The sequence below is a fragment of the Coenobita brevimanus genome, chromosome 66 (genome assembly GCF_032717465.1).
Source record: "Coenobita brevimanus isolate Jiangsu-jjx chromosome 66, ASM3271746v2, whole genome shotgun sequence".
NCBI classification, from domain to species: domain Eukaryota; kingdom Metazoa; phylum Arthropoda; class Malacostraca; order Decapoda; family Coenobitidae; genus Coenobita; species Coenobita brevimanus.
This window is the reverse complement of record NC_137019.1, coordinates 13,034,414-13,058,639: the sequence shown is the minus strand read 5'-3', so window position 1 is coordinate 13,058,639 and position 24,226 is coordinate 13,034,414. Positions and strand designations below refer to the sequence as shown.

General features: G+C 54.0%; 2 protein-coding genes across 2 annotated transcripts in view; one reads left to right on the top strand and one right to left on the bottom strand.

The window, feature by feature from the left end:
- The window catches only part of LOC145405267 (uncharacterized), an 18,110-nt gene extending 2,438 nt beyond the window's left edge, over positions 1–15,672 (top strand). The window contains exon 2 of the mRNA XM_080276683.1: positions 14,494–15,672. Coding sequence (XP_080132809.1) covers positions 14,494–15,672 — 1,179 coding nt within the window. The remainder of the gene's footprint in view (positions 1–14,493) is intronic.
- A 6,197-nt stretch (positions 15,673–21,869) lies between these two features.
- Positions 21,870–23,855, bottom strand: LOC145405266 (uncharacterized). The gene is made up of 2 exons (XM_080276682.1): positions 23,373–23,855; positions 21,870–23,312 (listed from the first exon to the last, which is right to left on the bottom strand). Exons 1-2 carry the CDS (start codon positions 23,853–23,855, stop codon positions 21,870–21,872), a joined length of 1,926 nt encoding a protein of 641 aa, XP_080132808.1.
- Between the last annotated feature and the right edge of the window lie 371 nt (positions 23,856–24,226).

The window sequence follows — 24,226 nt, the reverse complement described above, 5'->3', positions numbered from 1 at the left end:
TCCTTCCCCAGTCTTTCCCCATCTTTCCCCATCCTTCCTTATCTTTCCTTCACCTTGCGCACAGTCCTTCTCTTCCCCATCCCACCCTCAGCACCATCACCCTGCCTGGCTACACCCACAACAGGCCACCTCGGTAACTTGTAAATGGGTCCAGTTTTTGCCAGGGGGGTGAGATTGAGTTGTCTTACCCACCCCTGTCGAACCCGCCTGAACTGTACAAGGGAGTGATAACAGAAAGAGAGAGAGCGAGAGAGAGAGAGAGAGAGAGAGAGATTTACAACCTTTTGACTACTTTCCCCTCTCCAGTCTCTCACTTTATCTCTTACCTCATTCTTGCTCGTATCTCTCAGTTAATTTCATTCACTCCCTCTGCTCTCTGTCGCTCAGTATCTCTCATCCCTTGTTTTTCTGTTTTGCAAGCGCTTTTCTCTTTACGGTCTCTCTCTCTCCCTCTCCTCCCTCTCTTCTTTCATGCACCCAGTCCCCCCCCCTCTCTCTCTCTCTCTCTCTCTCTCTCTCTCTTTTTCCTGTCCCTTCCTCTTCCCATTTCTCTCTCCTTCGTTTTCTCCCACTTTTCCTCCAACCCTCTCCCCATCCACTTGCTTTCCTTTCCTCTCCCTGTCCTTCCTCATCTTTTTCTCCCTCTCCTTCCCTCTCGCTCCCCCTCCCTAACTAACCCCCCCTTCCTTATCTCCCTCTCCCTCCTTTCCCCCCCCCTCTCTCTCATCATCTCTCTCCCTCTCCCTCCTCATCTCTCTCCCTCTCCCTCCTCATCTCTCTCCCTCTCCCTCCTCATCTCTCTCCCTCTCCCTCTTCCACTTCCTCTCCCCTCATCTCTCTCTCCCTCCCCCGTCACACGCCAGGGTAGCTAGAGAGATTTACAACCTTTTGACTACTTTCCCCTCTGCCACTATTTTCCCCGAGCTGACGATGGCGCCGCTAATTGCATTTTCAACAGGTCATTGTCAGTTAAGTAGTCCTGATGGATGGTTGGCTTGTTAGCGACCTGGGGAAATGGCTCTGGCTTTAGTTTTATTCATTTTATTTATTTGTTTGGTCATGCTTTTTACGTTTTTACTTTTCTGTGTTTGTATGTGTCTAAGGCTGTACGTATGTATGTGTCTGTGTGTGTATGAATGTATGTATGTGTATGTACAGTATGTGTATGTATTTTTGTGTGTATAAGTGTATCTATGTGTATGTATAAGTATGAATGTACGTATGTGTATCTCACGTTGGGTTGCATTATCAGCTTTTTTGCTGTGCGTGTTCTCGTGTATCTTTTTGCGTTAAAATTATCAGCAGTAATAGTACAGGGTTAATCTGAAACATAATCAGAGTTGCATTGTTGTATGAATGGATTATTAATATTTTTGTTTTAATCTCCTGAGTTCGAGCTTACTGTATGACTGACGAAAATTGTTCTGAAATATACGGTATACAAGAAGTGCCTCTTATTTATTTACTAATCGTTGGAGTGAGAGGGGGATGTTTGTAGAGGGTAAAGAACAAGTTTTCTGTGTTTGTCTGTGTCCCTATACTCTGCCCCTACCCCCACCCGCACCCCCGCCCCCGCCCCCGCCCCCTCTTTGTCTCTTCACGTCTCTGAGGAATGAAAGATGAAGGAGAGGAAGAGAGTTGGTATGTAAAAGAAACGCAAAAGAAAGGAAGGAAAATATGGACGGAAAAAGGGGAAAAAAAAGGTCTGGAAAACTCGCGGTAAGGGAAGGAGCACCTCAACCTTGCTCTGTGGGTCAGCTCTCTGATTCATGGCCTCCTAAAGATGGCCAACTATTCCAGAGCCATAAATCACCACCTCTGCCTAGCTCCCCCCCCACCTCCTTTCCCTCACCTTTCCTGTCCTCACCTATGTTGTCTCCCCCTCCCCTCTCTTTTCTCCATTTTTCCTCTCCCCTCCCTTTCGTTCCCCCTCTTCCCTTCCCCTTTGTTTCCGCCTTTCTATACTCCCCTTCCCTTTTCATTCCTTCCCTATGTCTGCCTTTCCTTTCCTCTCCTGCTGTCTCTTCCTTCTCTCCTGCTGTCTCTTCCTTCTCTCCTTTCTTTGCTTCCGTGTTTCCCCTGCCCTGTCTCGTATCCTCTTCTCCCCCTCCCCTGCTTTCCCTTCTAACCCCACCCCCCATTGGCCCTTTCTGCTCTCGTGCCATTATTTTCCTTTCTGTCCCTTCCTTTACTTTCCCCCCTTGCCATTCCTCTATCTGTCCTCTCTCCTCTCCCTATCTTTATTGCTTATCGCCCTCCCTTTAATACTCTCTCCCTGTCTATTACTCTCCCCAGTCCTCTCCCCATCTTGTCTTCCTTCTCCCCTCACCCTTTTCCCATCCTTCTGTCTCACCACCCCTTCTCCTCTCTCTTTTCTTTCTTCCGTTCGCTCCTTCCCCTTATCTTCCTTATCACTTTTCTTCTTCCATTTTCTGTTGTCTTTTTTTTTCTATTTTCTCTCCTCACTCTCCCGTTCCTCTTTGTCCTCCTCTAGTCCTTCCTTTTCATTTTTCTCTCTTCTCTGCTTTTGCTCTCTTCCATGTGTCCCACTTCATTCTGTCCTCTTTATTTCCCCTCTGCCTTTCTCCCTCTTGCCCCAGCCCTCCCGAAGATCATGTCGTATTACAGGTGGTATTCTCAGTGCTATTTTACAGTGCCATAATAACTCGAATTAATTCCACCGACGTGCTGAAATTTATTATCCACAGTGAACAGTATGTGGGCTTGATTCATCCTCTATTAGATGGAATAAAAGCTATAGCCACATAACACCCACTTTTTTTTTCTTTTTTTTTATTAACGGGATGGGGACTTTACGTCTTCAGTTGACTCATGTGAGTTATATCAACCTTTGCCTTGCCTTCGTGTTTACCTAACCTTAACGTACCCCACCTAACCTGTTGTAAACTTCACTTATATTCAAGGAAATTTTCGTTTTAGGAACTTGCCCGTCGGAGAAGGAGACGAAGCATGGAGAGAGAGAGAGAGAGAGAGAGAGAAGGAGGGGGGGAGAGGTGAGAGAAAGCAAGAAATATGAAGCTGGAGAGTAAAAGAAAGATGAAGTGTGGAAAGGGAAGATGGAGGCGAGGGAAATTTTTAAGAGAAAAGGAAAAAGAAACTGGGGAAAGAGAAAGTGAGAGAGAAATAGGAGGAAGCGTGAATAGGAAGTGGGAAGAGATGCCGAGGTAAGAGAGCAGGAAAGAGAAAGGGAAAAAGAGAGGAAATACGATAAGGCGAGAAAAGGTAAGAGAGAGAAAGAAAGAGAAATGGAAGGTGGAAGAATAGAAGAAATAAGGTGTGAAAAAGGAGAGCAGAAGAGTGGGATGGGGAAGTAAGAGAAAGGGGAGGTCTGAGATAAGGCAAGAGAAAGGGAAGCTGGGAGAAAAGGAGAGAGATAGGGGAGGTGGGAGGAAAGGAAAGAGAAAAGGGAATGTGGGGGAGTAGAAGAAAGATAAGGTGTGAAACGGAGGAGAACAGAAGAGGGAGATGTTGAGTGGCGTCGGCGTCCAATAAACCGCCTGTTGGTATTCGGGGAATCTGGTGGACCTGTGTAAGGCATCCCAGGCCGCCTCTCTCTCAGGCTGCCTCACTCTACTTTCCTCTCTTACTCTACCTCACTCTACTTTCCATTCTTACTCTACCTCACTATACTTTCCTCTCATACTGTACCTCACTTTCTCAGCATCACTCTCTCTCTTTCAGCCTGACTCATGTTATTTTCGTCTGTTACACTGCCTCTCAGGCTTCCTCACTCTATATCCGACTAATTACACTGCCTCCCTTTCCCTAAAAACTCTGTTACCCAATAGTCTACGCTCAGATTTTCCTTGTCTAAAAATGTTTAATCTGTCTCAGGTTACCTCATGCTGCTTCCATCTCATAGACTGTCTCCCGCTGCCCAACGATTTCAGTCTACCTCGTTCTTCCTTTTCCCCGCCTCACATTCAGACCACCTGTTTCTTAGTCTGCTTATTGGAACTCCCCACATGCTGCTTCGTGTTCATCTCTCTCGTCATCTATTCCCACTGTCTAATGTTCTGTCTTTCACTAAGCAGCTTCATGCATTAATACTCTTTCCTAAACTGCTTTCATTTCTTAGATAACCCTCCTCGTTCTTATCCTCGTCCTCTTCTTCCAAATCCTCCTGTTCCTCCTCCTCCTCCGCGTCTTCCATATCTCCCTCCCCGTTCTTCTCTTCCAAATCCTCTTCCTCCTACTCCTCCTCCTACTCCTTCTCCTAAATAGCAGAATTCCATGGTAACTGTTTCCTCTTACTGTTACCACGTCCCACAAAAGCATTGTATGATTGCTTTATCCTGAAATAACGACAAGAGTTTACAGAGTGAACAATGACACTTTCAGGAACACCTAAGATGACTGACATAGTTTGATGATAGTGATTTCGAGATGATAAACTTGGTCACTTGGTCATATGCACCATTCACATACTTGCACCCACTTGCACTACCTTGACCGCCAAAGACATTACTAATACAAATGTGCACCTTTTACCCTCCCCTTAAACACCACCATGAACCCACACTCACTGATTCACCACCTTGTAAAAAAACACACACACACACACACACACACACACACACACACACACACACACACACACACACACACACACACACACACACACACACACACACACACACACACACACACACACACACACACACACACACACACACACACACACACACACACACACACACACACACACACACACACACACACACACACACACACACACACACACACACACACACACACACACACACACACACACACACACACACACACACACACACACACACACACATTCATTCATTTTATATCTCAAGAAACTGCTTTGTGTTCCACGTACTAATATATTGTGTTCAAATCTCACCATACAGAGTCTCCAGTACGTAAGATAACATGTGCATTGAACTCCACCATCGCGAACCCCTCACGCACCTTCAGTACTCACTGTACTTCACACACACAGTCTAGCTCACATACCCTTCAACATAAACCTTTCCGGACGCACTGACACAACTTACCAAATATACTATACTTCCCACATCCACTATACCTCCCACACCCACTCTTCTTATCACACACACACTACTTCCCACAATGACTCTACCTCCCGCACTCACACTCCCTTCCACACCTTCCACACTCCTTCTCAAGGGCCCTTACACAGGCATTTTCTGCCAAGGAGTCTAGGCCAAGGGAATTTTTAGGTCGTTAGTGCCGTGGCCCCCTGGATGGAAGTTATCAGGGCTTGGATCTTAATTATAGTGCCACCGGGAGCCTCTTTCTCTCAGGAGGAAAGGAAGGGGGTGGGGAGAGAGCTCAGGGGGGTAATATAGGGGAGGAGCAATTAATGGACTGGATAGGGGAGTTGTAGGGGGATGGGAAAGGGATGAGATGGAGGGCGGTATGATAGGAAAGCAATAAAAGATACGGAATAGCGATAGGAGGTACAGGATAGATGGAGACAGAGGTGGATAGGATGGAGAAGGATGGTTTGGAGGGCCATGGACGTGGGGGAGGGGTGTATAGGTAGCGGGGATACGAGACGGTTTGGTGGAGTGTGAGTAAAGGAGAAAATGTACTTGTGATCAGTGTAATATGCGTTTGGTGTAGTGTGAGGGAGAAGGGGAAGGTCACTGGTATCGATGTCTGCCCAATCTACCATAAATTATCCTCGTGAGTCATCCGTTCATGTCCCTCCCCCCCTCCCCCAGAACCTCCCCCTCGACTCCCTACTCCGCCCTCACCCATCCCCAGTCGCACCTCCCTCATCCCCTCTTGCATTTTCTGATCCTCTTCCTTCAGCTCAACTCACCCTTCACCGATACCCCTACCCTCCTCCTCTTTTCTCTTTCACTCCTCCCCATCTTCACCTCTACATCATTCCCCTCCCCTCAACCCACTTCCCCCCTCCCCTCAACCCACTTCCCCCCTCCCCTCAACCCACTTCCCCCCTCCCCTCAACCCACTTCCCCCCTCCCCTCAACCCACTTAACCCCTCCCCTCCAGCCACTTCCTTCCCTCCAGCCACTTCTTTCCCTCTTCCGCTCCAGCCACTTACACACACTTCACACCTACACCCACACACACACACACACTTCACACACACACACTTCACACACACCCACTTCACACCTACACACACTTCACACACACACACTTCACTCACACCCACTTCACACACACCCACTTCACTCCTCCCTTCCACCCACTTCACTCCTCACACCCACTTCACTCCTCCCTTACAGCCACTTCACTCCTCCCTTACACCCACTTCACTCCTCCCTTACACCCACTTCACTCCTCCCTTACACCCACTTCACTCCTCCCTTACACCCACTTCACTCCTCCCTTACACCCACTTCACTCCTCCCTTACACCCACTTCACTCCTCCCTTCCACCCACTTCACTCCTCCCTTCCACCCACTTCACTCCTCCCTTCCACCCACTTCACTCCTCCCCTCCACTCACCCCACCCCTCCCCTCCACCCACTGTACCACTCCCCCTCCTCTCCACACACTTCACCCCTCCCCTCCACCCACTTCACCCTAGCAGCCTCGAAAGGACCATAAGGTCTGTTGCTGTTTGTTTTCCTGTGTAATCCTCTCTATCCTTTCCTTCCCTGGTCCTTCTTACTCCAGTCCCTTTCCCTCTCGTTATTTTTTTCTCTCCCCTCTCCACTTCCCTTCCAAATCCACCCTCTTCCTCCCTCCACCTCATCCTTTCACCCTTTCGTTTCTCCACCCATTCTTTCTTCATCTCCTTCTGCTTTCCATCTATTCTCCTTCCCAACCCATTTCCTCTCTCCAGACTTTTACTTTTCCACCCCATCCCTTAACCTACCCCTTCTATCTCTCCTTTCCTTTCCCCACACCTTCCCCACCTCCTTTCCCTCTCCACCTCTTTCCATCTCCTTTCCATCGCCACCACATTCCATCTCCTTTCCCTCTCCACCACCTTTCCCTCTTTCCGTTCCCCTCTTTCTTTTCCCTCAGCACCCCTCCTGCCTCCCCTCTGTACTTCTTCTGGCTCATTTCAGCCTCCATTCTTTCTGCAGTACTCTCTCTTGATTATTTTTACCTCTTTGTACAGAGATCTTTTCAGACACGCGAAACCTACAGAAGAACATGTGGATCTGTGCGTGTGTCTGATGGTTTGACTTTTTCGTCATGCACTATACTCGCTAAACCATAAGAATATACGAAATTGCCTTATTACACAGTACCTTTTTTTTTTTTTTTTTAGCTGCATCGTACAGTATTCTCTGCTATATAGTTATTTCTTATACTTGAAAATTTCGAATAACGACGGATGACCAGGTTGCATGTCAGTACGGGTTGTTGTTGCTTTTTGTTTTTCCTTTTACACACACACACACACACACACACACACACACACACACACACACACACACACACACACACACACACACACACACACACACACACACACACACACACACACACACACACACACACACACACACACACACACACACACACACACACACACACACACACACACACACACACACACACACACACACACACACACACACACACACACACACACACACACACACACACACACACACACACACACACACACACACACACACACACACACACACACACACACACACACACACACACACACACACACACACACACACACACACACACACACACACACCCCACACACACACACCCCATACACACACCCCACACACTCCCACCCCCCACACACACATATTTACACATCCTTGCGTGTGTATCCAGTCCCTTTGTATGTGCGTCGAGTGTATGCATGCCTCTCCCTTTTGCATGCCTCTCCCTTTTGCATGCATGGGGATCACAGGCTGTTGGCAAAAATAAAACTCTATTGTTGAGCAGATTGGGGAGACCTCGGGGCCAAAACTCCACAAGACGGATGCACTGAAAGCATATTTGGGTGGCGTGTTCGCAAGGTTAGAAATTGAGACTATATTTCAGCGTCGCGAGGCCGAGGTGGATGCCTGGTGTTTGCATGGATTGATTGGGAGCGATGATCGGCTTCCATGTTTCTTTTCCCCTCCCCTACCATCCTCCCACTCACATACACGTACATACACACACAGAGGCGTACACACACACACACACACACACACACACACACACACACACACACACACACACACACACACTGGTTGTTTGTTCCCAGTGCACACTCCCTTATCCCTCCCCCCTCCCCTCTGTTTTTCAATATCCACTGACAAAGTTCATATTACCAGTGTGTTGATTATTTCTTGTTTCAGGATTGCTCTCTCTCTCTCTCTCTCTCTCTCTCTCTCTCTCTCTCTCTCTCTCTCTCTCTCTCTCTCTCTCTCTCTCTCTCTCCCCGTACGATTTTTTTTTTTTTTACTGTAATTAGAACGTTATATTAAAGTGTACCTGTATATGGTTCACTTCAGCAAAAACATTTTAAAACGTGTTCTCACTCATTCAGGCTCCACTTCCAACATCTATAACCTATTTGTGCTTCATCTATGTATGATTTCTTTCACATGCTCCACATATCCATTCCACATTCCATAGGCCCCACCCAGGCACCAGTTTTCATACACACCACCCAGACACCGCACCCTTCATATGCTTCACCCAGACACCCTAGTCGTTATATATTCCACCCAGACACCTTTTCCTTAATATCCTCCCCCCAAACACCCCACCCTCCATCTCACATCCACACACTATCTCACTCCCCACTCACTCAGTCCCCACACTCTCACTCCCTCACTCCATCTCACTCCTGCACCCAGTCTCACTCTTTCACATTCTATTCCACTGTCTCACTCCAACCCTCTCCATTACATTCTTACACCCCATCCTAATCCCTCATGCATAACCAGAGCACCATCCCACGCCATTCCTTTTCCCACGCATCGTTCCACTCCACTCCCTTCTTCACATTCCACCCCACATCTCCACAGTCCATTCCACTTGCTGTGCTCCATCAGTCTCCCTGATATATGTCATTCCCACATCTTGTTTCCTACATCTCAACCAATTCAACTCATCCATGTCCAACGCCACTCCCATACTCTATGCCATTCCTCCGCATTCCAACCTGTTCCCGATCCCTACCTTATGCATCAACACTCCATCCCCCTCGCACACTCCGTCCCACTTTTCCACTCCCCATCATACTCTCATATTCTATCCAACTCCACCTCCCCTCGCACTCATCCTCTTTCCCATTCCACTTCCTATCCCATTCCTCCATTCCCTATTCCACTCATTCACACACCATCCAACTCACTTCCTACATTTTATTCACATTTCTTTTATATACTCCCACGCCTCTCACACCACATTCCTCTCTTCACATTTTATCCAGCTTCACTCTCATGCATATCATTCCACCCATATGCAGCGCTCTATACTGCCATGGAGCATCACTCTCATGCACATCACTCCACCCACATGCAGCACTCCATACTTCCATACAGCACTCCATACTTCCATACAGCACTCCATACTTCCATACAGCACTCCATACTTCCATACAGCACTCCATACTTCCATACAGCACTCCATACTTCCATACAGCACTCCATACTTCCATACAGCTTCACTCGTATGCATATCATTCCACCCACGTGCAGCACTCCACACTACCATACGGCTTCACTCTCATGCATACCCGTATCATTCCACCCACATGCAGCACTCCACACTACCATCCACCTTTATGCACCAGCCAGCTGTCAGAGGAGTGAATTGTCGAACAGATCACGCGTGGAAGTGGACAGCCTGTGTGTGTGACTTTATTAAAGCAGGGAGAGGGACAGATACTAGGAATATTGGAGGAAGAGGAAATAAAACCTGAGTAATGAACTCTAGGCCATCCTTTAAGCAGTGATTCTGAGAGCATTTAGTAGTGACTAAAAGTATATGGTTAAAGGGAAAACCATGAAAAATGTATCTGAATATATGTACATAAAATGTGGAACTCATATGAATCTTGTAAATAATGAAGAAAGTTCAAAAGTCTGAGTTAAATCATGAGAGATGAGTAATCATGTGCCTGCTGTAAATAAGACCGAGAAAGGAAAAATGAAGGGGAGAACGTGCTCGTTTAATTTGTAGTGTTTACAAACAAGCCTCCCACGATTTATCAGGCCACTCATGATCACTAACTCAAACAGATGCTCCTCAGTCGCCCGTGCAATTCAAACACCCGCAGTAAACATTTTTTTTTTTTTTTTTTTTTTAATGTAGCCACTGTATATTTTACCCATGCTATGTCCTTCGTCGCTTTTAGTATATTGTCTTCCGATGGAATATGTCATAATGTAAAATAAGAATGTTGTTGTTGTTTTGCTATATGTAAAATTTCCTTCATCTACAGATTTCACATGAGCGACTCTCCTGTAGTCAGCGGGCACTTTAATGTTCATGTTCTGCGTCATCTAGTCGTATTTACATGTACCACTTGTTTCTGAACTGTGGTTATGGTTATATTCACAACCATTTCCTCCTGCCACAGTTGCTGCCACTAAAATACACCACATTTTCCTTTTTTTTTTTTTTTTTTTTTTTTTTTTTTTTTTTTTACATAACCTCCCCACAAGAATCATAACCTAGCGCTCCCAGGCTCCTCCGACTCATTATCAGTGACAGTATTAACTTTCTTAGGCCCCTGAAATTGTCTCGACTGAATAAATCAATTGGCTTAAACTGAAGTAAAACCCTAGGGAAGAGGGATAAGTAGGGAAGTCCATATCACCGCCATGCCACTTCCACAGCTCCACCCCTCTGCTCCTCCCATCCACCATCATTAACACGATATTCATGCCACAATTATGGTACCAATTTTACTCCTGTCTCGCGTCCATACATCATTCACACTCGTTCACGCTCTCTCCTCTCATTTCCTCCCTTCCCTTATACCCCCTCCCTTCACTCTTCCCCTATGCACACCCTACATACACCCTCCCCCCCTACACACACACAAGCCTTTTCCCATCCCTCTTTACCCAAGCGACACCCTTCAGTCGGTCAACAAGGGAGCAGTCGATTAAAGGGCGCGTGACTCGTCGCTAAAAGGCCAGAATTAATGATGTGTGTCGTTACTGATCACTTACCTGTGTTATTTACCTTCGCCATTTACCTGCCCCCGTTTCACTCGGTCCCATCCTCCCTCACCCACGCCCACATCCTCCCTCACCCACGCCCACATCCTCCCTCACCCACGCCCACATCCTCCCTCACCCACGCCCACATCCTCCCTCACCCACGCCCACATCCTCCCTCACCCACGCTCACATCCTCCCTCACCCACGCTCACACCCTCCCTCACCCACGCTCACATCCTTCTGTAGCCACATTCACATCCTCCTTCACCCACATTCGCATCATCCCGCACACACTCATCCTCCCGCACACACACACACACTCCTCCCGCACCTTCACCCACATCCTTCCACACCCTCGCCCACATCCTTCCGCCGCACCCTCACCCACATCCTTCCACACCCTCAACCACATCGTCCCACACCCTCATTTTTTTTTTTTTTTTAACCCTTCTCAGGTAAACCTAAAATTTTATCCTTACTTAAGTAATGTGGGGTCTGTCAGACGTAAGCATTCTAGGGTAAAAAAATCACCAAAAATACCAAGAACATCTTTATTGAAACAGTCGCTTGTACACAGTTTCTGTAGTCCTATTCCTTCAATTTAGTGCAAAATGTATGAAAATATAAGTGACGAAATATTGTATGGAAAATTAAAATGAAAAGCATCGACAAATTTTATACCAACTGAAATTAGTGGCTGCCATACCAAAACTGATATGTTCCACCAGTTTTGTATCACTGCATGTTGTACAGTAATGGTCATTGTTTCTGTAAGAAGCACATGTCATTCAAAAAAAAAAATGGTATGGAAGATATATATGGGGAAAAAAAATCACAGGTTAGGTAATGTGGGGTCTACTGGACCCCAAGGCCCTTTATCGCGAAAATAGAGCCAGATCCTGAACTGACCCCATCACCTCCCTAAACTAGTCTAATAGTCAGGAAGGTAGAGGGAAAACCAGATCCCAAGACCTTATAGTAATATATGAAACCACTAAGAAAAATAGTGTGGGGTCCCACAGACCCCACATTACCTGAGGAGTGTTAATGTAGCTACCAACATACGATTTTCTCAGGGTTAGGATGGAAGTTTCGTAGTAAAGGAATCAGTATTTAGGTATGATGGCCTAGACGCCGACCTCCCATCATGCAAGTCGGCTCGTAGGCCAGGTGAAGCGGGGGTGAGAGGTAAATTTAAGACTTCCTTCTCCCCTTGCATAGATTTATTACAAAAGAAATTAGTTATGCATTGGACCTCCGAACTCCATTTATCCCTTTTATTTGGTTTTGCCTACTTTTTTTGTGTAATGTTTTAAGTTTTTCGTCATTGCTCTGTCATTTTCCCTCTTCATTCCATGTGTCTTCAAACATAAAGTCAGTCCATTTATTTTCAGCTTTACAGTTTGTCTCTTGTAATCACTTTCCTACTAACGCATTTTCATTTTTCATCTCCCCTTATCGCTTCAGGTTTTCCTTAAGTTTCCTGACATGTTTCTGAGCATACCATTGTTTTATTATCCCCCTTTTCCTTCCTCTGCTTCATCTTTCTTATTCTTCTTTCTCTTTGACATATGAGACTTCGTATTACCTGGTCAATTTTTTTAGGCATATTACACCTGCATATTATCCTGTACATTATATTCTGTTTTATCGACACCGTTTGCATCAATCTGGGACACGTGGATGGGTGGGATGCATAAGCTGCTGGGGATACTTTAGTGGGTGAGATGTTTGCGATGGATGGTATACATAGGTGGATGATAATGAGATGTACTTCCTAACCTCAATGCCACCCACATATGATGGAGGGTGGATACAAGATGGATAGTGACAGACCACGAGGATAGGTGGGTAAATGGTAAGATAATAAGTTTGTAAAAATGTTGGGAATAGGAATGGATGGGTGAGTATATTGCTGGATTGGCGAATGGATGGCAAAGAGGATAGGAAGTATACAGAGGATAGGTGGTTAAGAGGACTTACGTAAGAGTAGGATCAGCAGATGGGAGTCTGGCCGGATGGATGATAGATGGCGTGCAAGATTAGTGGATAAAAAAAAAGGGGACTGTATATCAGTGGATGGAGAAATAATAAAAATGGGTTAGTGAATGGGTAGCTTGTGCAATAGGCAGGCGGATAGCAAGATGAATGTGTGGGTAGTTCGATGAGTAGCTTGGAGAGTGGCAGGATGGGTGAGTGAGTGACAGGTGGTGGAAAAAGCTGTGGTCTGCTCTCACAACCTGTATTACACCCACGTCAGCGTCTGGGTTCTTCTACGCGTAAAAGATTTCGTGTTTTTAGATGTTCTCGACGATCCATTGCCTTCTGGACGTGACCTTGATGCTTGTACGTATTGCGGTGCTGCGTATTTCATTTGTTAGACGATAAAATATGACCTAGACGTTGACTTGAAATAGGGATTAGTGAACTTAATTTGCACAAGGAATAGATTTCATTTCACAATTTTAAAAGATAACTATACTCTTATCAAACCAATATGTAGGTGTCATATACTTCAGATATACAGTTTCTGATAATTATCACACGCATTAAGACCTTATAAGGCTCAGATATTGGGAAAAATCCAAGGGGAAATACAAAAACCCTTCAGTAAGATCGTGTAAAGAATTAAAAACGTAGAGTAATAACACCTGTTTGGTATAACACCTTGGAATATTGAACTCCATAATTTAATAACTTTTCCCCTTCTAAACCCTTAGAATTAGATAAAATCGGACGTTATGAAAACCATAGTGGTATCTAGAGTCCGAGCGTTGGTTTTTAATAACGGCAGGGTTGATGTGTGTGTGTTTTTGGTGGATTAACGCCGTGACCCGGACAGCCATCAGCCGGCCATTAGGATAGGCGGCAGCTGGCAAACCTATCACTTCCCCCGCCTCCTGCCATCACTCACACCACCCGCCATCACTATCACACCAGTACCCGTCTTTCATCATATTAGGCTCCAATACCACTCGTCACACCACCCACCATCACTGTCATATCAATAGCCCCCAACCATCACCCTAACCAGCTTTCACCATCATCACACCAGTACCATCCCGCCATCACTGACACCGCCCACCATCACTATCACACCATCTCCACCACATACCATCACACCAGCCTCCACCACCACCACTGTCACATCAGCCTCCACCACCACCACCGTCACACCAGCCTCCACCTCCACCACCACCACCGTCACGCCAGCCTCCACCTCCACCACCACCACCGTCACGCCAGCCTCCACCTCCACCACCACCACCGTCACGCCAGCCTCCACCTCCACCACCACCACCGTCACGCCAGCCTCCACCTCCACCACCACCACCGTCACGCCAGCCTCCACCACCACCACCACCACCGTCACGCCAGCCTCCACCTCCACCACCACCACCGTCACGCCAGCCTCCACCTCCACCACCACCACCGTCACGCCAGCCTCCACCTCCACCACCACCACCGTCACGCCAGCCTCCACCTCCACCACCACCACCGTCACGCCAGCCTCCACCTCCACCACCACCACCGTCACGCCAGCCCCCCCCTCCACCACCACCCCCCTCACGCCAGCCTCCCACTCCACCACCACCACCGTCACGCCAGCCTCCACCTCCACCACCACCACCGTCACGCCAGCCTCCACCTCCACCACCACCACCGTCACGCCAGCCTCCACCTCCACCACCACCACCGTCACGCCAGCCTCCACCTCCCACACCACCACCGTCACGCCAGCCTCCACCTCCACCACCACCACCGTCACGCCAGCCTCCACCTCCACCACCACCACCGTCACGCCAGCCTCCACCTCCACCACCACCACCGTCACGCCAGCCTCCACCTCCACCACCACCACCGTCACGCCAGCCTCCACCTCCACCACCACCACCGTCACGCCAGCCTCCACCTCCACCACCACCACCGTCACGCCAGCCTCCACCTCCACCACCACCACCGTCACGCCAGCCTCCACCTCCACCACCACCACCGTCACGCCAGCCTCCACCTCCACCACCACCACCGTCACGCCAGCCTCCACCTCCACCACCACCACCGTCACGCCAGCCTCCACCTCCACCACCACCACCGTCACGCCAGCCTCCACCTCCACCACCACCACCGTCACGCCAGCCTCCACCTCCACCACCACCACCGTCACGCCAGCCTCCACCTCCACCACCACCACCGTCACGCCAGCCTCCACCTCCACCACCACCACCGTCACGCCAGCCTCCACCTCCACCACCACCACCGTCACGCCAGCCTCCACCTCCACCACCACCACCGTCACGCCAGCCTCCACCTCCACCACCACCACCGTCACGCCAGCCTCCACCTCCACCACCACCACCGTCACGCCAGCCTCCACCTCCACCACCACCGTCACGCCAGCCTCCACCTCCACCACCACCGTCACGCCAGCCTCCACCTCCACCACCACCGTCACGCCAGCCTCCACCTCCACCACCACCGTCACGCCAGCCTCCACCTCCACCACCACCGTCACAATCACACTAGCCTCCCCCCCCACCACCGTCACAATCACACTAGCCTCCCCCCCCCCACCACCGTCACAATCACACTAGCCTCCCCCCCCACCACCGTCACAATCACACTAGCCTCCCCCCCCACCACCACCATCACACCGGCTTCACCCCTACCATCACCACAACACTAGCCTCCACTCTCACCATCATCTCACCAGCATCCACCCCCACCACCATCTCACCAGCCTTCACCCCCATCATCACCGTCACACCGGCCTCCACCTCCACCATCACACCAACCTCCACCCCTACCATCACACCAACCTCCACCCCTACCATCACACCAACCTCCACCCCCACCATCACACCAACCTCCACCCCCACCACCACCGTCACACTGGCCTTCACCCCCACCTTCATCACACTGGCCTTCACCCCCACCTTCACCATCACACTGGCCTTCACCCCCACCTTCACCATCACACCGGCCTTCACCCCCACCTTCACCATCACACCGGCCGTCACCCCCACCTTCACCATCACACCGGCCTCCACCTCCACATAACACCAGCTTCCACCCCTACTGCCATCACACCAGACTTCACTGCCATATATCCATATTTCATCATTACACTAGCATATCATTTGCCTGTCATTCTTAGTCACTAATTATTCAAGAGAAGTTAGGTACAGTATAATGAAAGGCAGCAGTGTTACGTATGGTCCGATCCCGAGTTGACAAGGCGATAATCAAGTGGCGACTGCTTTATGTCCGAGGAGAGGTGGTAACTGCGGTGTTGACAGAATTAGGAGTGCCCTGGTGATACGAGTGTATGGAGCGGGGATGGTAAGTTATGGGGATTGCTGTCGAGTGGGGAGGATTGTGGTTTAAGTGATGAGGAAGCTGGGGCAAGGTGATGGCGTGGTAAAAATATGAACTGGTGGGTGGAGTACAGGTTGGACCATAATGACTACCCGAGAGCAGTGTAATTGTTTATTCATTAGCGCTTGTGTAGCAGGTGTTGTGTGCGCGTAGATGAAGTCCTTGCACTTTTATATAGTTAGTTTTGTGTATGCCTTCTTAAGTGTGTGTGTGTGTGTGTGTGTGTGTGTGTGTATATATATATATATATATATATATAATGCTATGTTTGGTTTGTGATTATCATACTGGGTAGAATGAAAACACGTTTAATGGTAGCATTCAGTTCTATTTATACGTAATTATTTCAGTTACTGCCATTATGACTGAGCCGATAGCCTACATGTCTCGACATTTTATATGGTAACTGCTTAAACCTTGGATAGGTCACAGAGTGAGACAGAGAGCTTTTTCCTGCTATGTCTGTCTCTCAGTAACCCTTTTGAATAAGTCGAGTTCAATACAGGTCTACCACTCCAGCGACCTTCAAGAGATAAAAGTTACGTAAATCAAACACGTGCCTTACTTTAATGACGTTTTTTCATAGTCATCTGTTCCATTGCCTATGTAATGGGGAGGAACAGTAGCAGGGAGCACGAAAAGGATGTAAGCAAGAACGTGAGAACAGAAGAGATTGCTTGCGATTGGCCCTTCCTGCTGTCATTAGCTCAACCACGTTAGGGTGCGAGAAGAGGGCTAATTATGCGTGATTATCAACGAGGAGCAATGCACTGGTGATCACTGAACTCCTAGCCGCAGTTAGTCTGAAGAAATGATGCACACTAATAATCATGCTCGAGTTCTTATCATGCTGGATGCTTTGTCATAGCTGGCAGGCAGGGACATTTTTATAATGTCTCCCCAGTCGTTTGGTTAACAGGACTCGGTGACGCTTCGGTGGAGTGAGGATGATCGTGTTTGTTTAGGTGTGGGGAGGAAACAAGGAAGACAAATGTTTTAAAAACAAAAGTGATACCTCTATATTTACACAGGTTATAAAATATAAAAATTTTAACTGTTAACACAAGTGAATACCTCACGTGACTGCCATTTTGTTTTTTTGTTTACGATCGTCATATTGACTACGATTAGCATTTTGCTACGACTAAAAGAAATTATGCGAACTACGCTACTATATAATATACCCTAGGTAACTGTGGAAAAAATGTGAAATAAACGTATTGTGTATCAGCACAACGGTACATTTATCGTCCAGAAGCTAGAAGACTGAAGCATGTAACAATTTTTTTTTTTTAACCATTTCTTTTATATGGAACTTACATACTTGTGGAAACATAAAAAAATCTGACACTACTTAACATTTTAGAGGCGAAGGGAGTGGGCAACAAGTTGAGATCTTTGAGACCACAGACAGGAGACTTCAAAACAATGGAGAAAAGACTGATTATTTAACAGTCGAGATGAACCATAATGAGAGGCCATAAGAGGGGAAGTGTAAGGGGAGACGAATAAGATCTGAAAGAGGGGAAGATGGTGAGATGAGTGAGGGAGGGGATAATGGAAGTAATGTTCGTATGTGAAGGAGCTTAAAGGGTGAAGGAAAAAAAAAAAAAAAAAAGATTTATTTTAAGAAAGTTGGAATTAAGATTTATTGTAGAACGTGTTGCATGTTTTTTTTTTTTTCTTAAGTGAAGAATGCAAAGGAGCTAAAAAAAAATGTTTTGAGAGAGAGAGAGAGAGAGAGAGAGAGAGAGAGAGAGAGAGAGAGAGAGAGAGACGTAAACAAAAGGAAAATCACTGTGAATATAAAAAACAGGGCTTGTCAAAACACTGGAAAGAATATCCATCAAAATCCTCCCATGGAATCCATCTCGCATCAAGAGGATTAGGGATTAATGCAAATAATTGAATGCACTCGTCACAACAATGGCCGTAAATGGCTGCAATTTAGAGGGAAGGCAACGGTAGGAGAGGGGGGAGAGGGTCGAGACAGGAGGGGATAGAAGGGACAGAACAGAGGGTAGGGAAGGGAAGAGCTAAAAGGGAAAGAAAGGAAAGAACAGGATAAGAGAAGGCAGGAAAGTGGAGATTGTGCAGCAGTAGCTGTAGCAGCAGCAGCAAGAGCACCATCACCACCACCAGCAGCATTGCTGCAGCAACACCACCACCACCACCCCGGCCCTAGCAGCCACAGCTCGTCCCCAGTCGTCCCAGCACGGCCGCATCCACCGCAGCCCAACCACAACCGCCCCAGTACAGCTGCAGCCCCGCCAGAACGGCCCCAGCCCCGCCAGAACGGCCCCAGCCCCGCCAGAACGGCCCCAGCCCCGCCAGAACGGCCCCAGCCCCGCCAGAACGGCCCCAGCCCCGCCAGAACGGCCCCAGCCCCGCCAGAACGGCCCCAGCCCCGCCAGAACGGCCCCAGCCCCGCCAGAACGGCCCCAGCCCCGCCAGAACGGCCCCAGCCCCGCCAGAACGGCCCCAGCCCCGCCAGAACGGCCCCAGCCCCGCCAGAACGGCCCCAGCCCCGCCAGAACGGCCCCAGCCCCGCCAGAACGGCCCCAGCCCGGCCCCAAACGACCCATCTCTGCCTCAGCCTCCCCAGCTCGACTCTAGCTGCCCCACCCAGGCCCCAGCCTGGCCCCAGCCACCCGAGCCCGACCCCAGCCACCCGAGCCCGACCCCAGCCACCCGAGCCCGACCCCAGCCACCCGAGCCCGACCCCAGCCACCCGAGCCCGACCCCAGCCACCCGAGCCCGACCCCAGCCACCCGAGCCCGACCCCAGCCACCCGAGCCCGACCCCAGCCACCCGAGCCCGACCCCAGCCACCCGAGCCCGACCCCAGCAGCCACGGCCCGACCCCAGCAGCCACGGCCCGACCCCAGCAGCCACGGCCCGACCCCAGCAGCCACGGCCCGACCCCAGCCGAGCCCCAACTGTCCCAGCTCGGCCCCAGTCACCCCAGCCGCCCCAGCTCGGGTCCAGCCGGCACAACCCGTCTCCAGCCGTCCCAGCACGGCCAAAGCCGCCCCAGCCCAACCGCAGCCACACAATCCGGCCCCAGCCACCCAGTTCGGCCCCAGCCACCCAGTTCGGCCCCAGCCACCCAGTTCGGCCCCAGCCGCTCCAGCTGCCCCAGCCGCTCCAGCTGCCCCAGCCGCTCCAGCTGCCCCAGCCGCTCCAGCTGCCCCAGCCCAACCCAAGCTACCCCAGCCCCAGCTCTACCTCAGCGGCCCTGGCCCGGCCTCAGCCGCCCCAGCCTGGCCGCAGCCACTCCAGCTCAACCCCAGCCACCCCAACTCTGCCCCAGCCACCCCAGCTCGGTTCTTTCTGCCCCAGCTACCCAAGCTCGGCTCCAGTAACCGTAGACTGGCCCAGCTGGGGCCCTTCAGCCCCAGCCCGGCCACAGCCACCGCAGCTCGGCTACGGGCCGGCCACAGCCATCCCGAACGCCCCCGGTCAGGCCTTAGCCCGGCTCCAACTGCCCCAGCACAGCCTCAGCCCGGCCCCAACTGCCCCAGCACAGCCTCAGCCCGGCCCCAGCTGCCCCAGCACAGCCTCAGCCCGGCCCCAGCTGCCCCAGCCCAGCCTCAGCCCGGCCCCAGCTGCCCCAGCCCAGCCTCAGCCCGGCCCCAGCTGCCCCAGCCCAGCCTCAGCCCGGCCCCAGCTGCCCCAGCCCAGCCTCAGCCCGGCCCCAGCTGCCCCAGCCCAGCCTCAGCCCGGCCCCAGCTGCCCCAGCCCAGCCTCAGCCCGGCCCCAGCTGCCCCAGTCCAGCCTCAGCCCGGCCCCAGCTGCCCCAGTCCAGCCTCAGCCCGGCCCCAGCTGCCCCAGTCCAGCCTCAGCCCGGCCCCAGCCCGGCCCCAGCTGCCCCAGTCCAGCCTCAGCCCGGCCCCAGCTGCCCCAGCCCGGCCCCAGCTGCCCCAGCCCGGCCCCAGCTGCCCCAGTCCCGGCCCCAGCTGCCCCAGTCCCGGCCCCAGCTGCCCCAGCCCGGCCTCAGCCACCCCAGCCCGGCCTCAGCCACCCCAGCCCGGCCCCAACCACCTCAGGCCGGCCCCAACCGGCCAAGCTCGGCCCCATCTCGGCCTCAGTCGCCCCAGTTCGGTTCCAGCCAACCCAACCCGTCCATAGTCCTCACAGCTAAGCCCCAGCCGCAACAGCCTGCCTGCTACTGCCCCAGCCAGGCTTTAGCCACCTCAGCCCAGCCATAGCCGCCTTAGCCCGGCAACTGCCACCCCAGCCTGAACCCAGGCGCTGTAGTCCGGCCCCAGCCACAGCAGCCCAGCCCAAACAGGTCCCAGCCCCGGCCCAGCAGCCCAGCCCAAACAGGTCCCAGCCCCGGCCCAGCAGCCCAGCCCAAACAGGTCCCAGCCCCGGCCCAGCAGCCCAGCCCAAACAGGTCCCAGCCCCGGCCCAGCAGCCCAGCCCAAGCAGGTCCCACCCACCGTAGCCCAGCCCCAGGCACAGTAGCCCGGCCCAGCCAGGTCCCAGCTGCTGTAACTCGGCCCCATCCCGGCTCCAGCTCGGCCCCAGCCAGGTCACAGTCGCCCAACCTGGGGCCACGCCGTGCTAGCAAGGCCCCAGTCCCCCCGTGTCCTGCCACAGCCATCCAAGGAAGACCCAAAGTGCCCCAGCATAGCTCTACATCCCAGGCCCCAGCCGCGCCTGCAAGGCCCTGGGGGCCCAACTCTTCCGCAGCCACCCCAGCGCAGCCAGGAGCCTGGCCCCAGACCGGCTGCAGCTGCTGCAACCCGTCCCCAGCCGCCCTAGCCTGGAAGTTGCCACCCCAGCTCGGAAGCAGCTGCCCTATTCCGGCAGCAGCCGCCCCATTCCGGCAGCAGCCGCCCCATTCCGGCAGCAGCCGCCCCATTCCGGCAGCAGCCGCCCCATTCCGGCAGCAGCCGCCCCATTCCGGCAGCAGCCGCCCCATTCCGGCAGCAGCCGCCCCAGCCTGGCAACAGCCACCCAGCCCGGCAACAACCGCCCCAATTGGGCCGTAGCCATGTCACACTCGCCTTAGCTGCTGCAGCCCGGCCGTAGCCACCCCAGCCGAGCACCAGCCACCTCTAACCATCCCCACCACCCAGTTCGGCAGCAGCCGCCCAAGGCTGGCCCCAGCCACCCCAGCCTGGCCCCAGCCACCCCAGCCTGGCCCCAGCCACCCCAGCCTGGCCCCAGCCACCCCAGCCTGGCCCCAGCCACCCCAGCCTGGCCTCAGCCACCCCAGCCTGGCCTCAGCCACCCCAGCCTGGCCTCAGGTCCCCAGCCCAACCTCAGCTCCCCAGCCCAACCTCAGCTCCCCAGCCAGACCTCAGTCCAGCTTCAGCCGCCAGAGCCCGGTTTCAGTCACCTCAACCAGGCCCCACCATGACCCGGCCCCAGCCCCTCCTCAGCCCCGGCCCAAGCCCCTCCCCAGCCCCTCCCCAGCCCCTCCCCAGCCCCTCCCCAGCCCCTCCCCAGCCCCAGTCCCTCCCCGCCCCAGCCCCAGTCCCTCCCCGCCCCAGCCCCAGTCCCTCCCCGCCCCAGCCCCAGTCCCTCCCCGCCCCAGCCCCAGTCCCTCCCCGCCCCAGCACCAGTCCCTCCCCGCCCCAGCACCAGTCCCTCCCCGCCCCAGCACCAGTCCCTCCCCGCCCCAGCACCAGTCCCTCCCCGCCCCAGCACCAGTCCCTCCCCGCCCCAGCACCAGTCCCTCCCCGCCCCAGCACCAGTCCCTCCCCGCCCCAGCACCGACCCCTCCCCGCCCCAGCACCGACCCCTCCCCGGCCACGGCTCCTGCCCCAACCCCTGCCCCGACCCTGCCCCTGCCCCTGCCCCTGATCCCGACCCTGCCCCTGCCCCTGCCCCTGATCCCGACCCTGCCCCTGCCCCTGCCCCTGCCCCTGCCCCTGCCCCTGATCCCGACCCTGCCCCTGCCCCTGCCCCTGATCCCGACCCTGCCCCTGCCCCTGCCCCCGATCCCGACCCTGCCCCTGCCCCTGCCCCTGCCCCTGCCCCTGATCCCGACCCTGCCCCTGCCCCTGCCCCTGATCCCGACCCTGCCCCTGCCCCTGCCCCTGATCCCGACCCTGCCCCTGCCCCTGCCCCTGATCCCGACCCTGCCCCTGCCCCTGCCCCTGTTGCCGTCCCTGCCCCTGCCCCTGCCCCTGATCCCGACCCTGCCCCTGCCCCTGCCCCTGATCCCGACCCTGCCCCTGCCCCTGATCCCGACCCTGCCCCTGCCCCTGATCCCGACCCTGCCCCTGCCCCTGATCCCGACCCTGCCCCTGCCCCTGATCCCGACCCTGCCCCTGCCCCTGCCCCTGATCCCGACCCTGCCCCTGCCCCTGCCCCTGATCCCGACCCTGCCCCTGCCCCTGCCCCTGATCCCGACCCTGCCCCTGCCCCTGCCCCTGATCCCGACCCTGCCCCTGCCCCTGCCCCTGATCCCGACCCTGCCCCTGCCCCTGCCCCTGATCCCGACCCTGCCCCTGCCCCTGCCCCTGATCCCGACCCTGCCCCTGCCCCTGCCCCTGATCCCGACCCTGCCCCTGCCCCTGCCCCTGATCCCGACCCTGCCCCTGCCCCTGCCCCTGATCCCGACCCTGCCCCTGCCCCTGCCCCTGATCCCGACCCTGCCCCTGCCCCTGCCCCTGATCCCGACCCTGCCCCTGCCCCTGCCCCTGATCCCGACCCTGCCCCTGCCCCTGCCCCTGATCCCGACCCTGCCCCTGCCCCTGCCCCTGATCCCGACCCTGCCCCTGCCCCTGCCCCTGATCCCGACCCTGCCCCTGCCCCTGCCCCTGATCCCGCCTCTGTCCCTGCCCCTGCCCCTGCTCCGGATCCTGCCCCTTCCCGTGCTCCCGAGCCCGCCCCTGCCCCTGATCCCGACCCTGCCCCTGCCCCTGATCCCGACCCTGCCCCTGCCCCTGCCCCTGATCCCGACCCTGCCCCTGCCCCAGCCCCAGATCCCGACCCTGCCCCTGCCCCAGGCGCTGTTAACGACCCTGTGGATGGCCGTGGCCCTGATCCCGACCCTGCCCCTGCCCCTGCCCCTGATCCCGACCCTGCCCCTGCCCCTGCCCCTGATCCCGACCCTGCCCCTGCCCCTGCCCCTGATCCCGACCCTGCCCCTGCCCCTGCCCCTGATCCCGACCCTGCCTCTGCCCCTGATCCCGACCCTGCATGTCCAAACCCCGGCCCCGACCCCGCCCTGACTCCGCCCCGACCCTGCCCCGCCCCCGACCTTGTGATCCCGACCCTGCCTGTCCCAAGCCCCATCCCTGACCAAACCCCGGCCCCGACCCCGACCCTGACCCGGCCCCAACCCAGCCCCAGCCCCGGCCACGACCCCATCCTCACTCAGCCTAGGCCTCTACCTGGCCCTGATCTGGTCCCGACCCCGACCTGGCCCCGACCCTGTCCTGGTCATGGCCCCTTATCCCACCTGGCCTTGGCCCCACCCAGCCCCGGCCCCAACCCCACCCAGCCCGGGCCCCAGCCCCACCCAGCCCGGGCCCCAGCCCCACCCAGCCCCGGCCCCAGCCCCGGCCCCAGCCCCGGCCCCAGGCCCACCCAGCCCCGGCCCCACCGCGGTCCCACCAGGCTTCAGTCCCAGCCCCAACCCCTGCCACATCCCCAGCACTGACCTCACCCGGCCCTTGCCATGGCCTCACTCAGTACCGGATAAACCCGGCACCAGCTCCCCCTACCCCGGACCCACCAAG

Coding starts and splice junctions, on each gene's coding strand:
- LOC145405266 (XM_080276682.1), bottom strand. CDS start 23,855: ATGGGGTCGTGGCCGGGGCTGGGGCTGGGTTGGGGCCGGGTCAGGGTC. Junction 23,313..23,372: donor GGTCGGGATCAGGGGCAGGG/GCGGGCTCGGGA, acceptor GCAGGGACAGAG/GCGGGATCAGGGGCAGGGGC.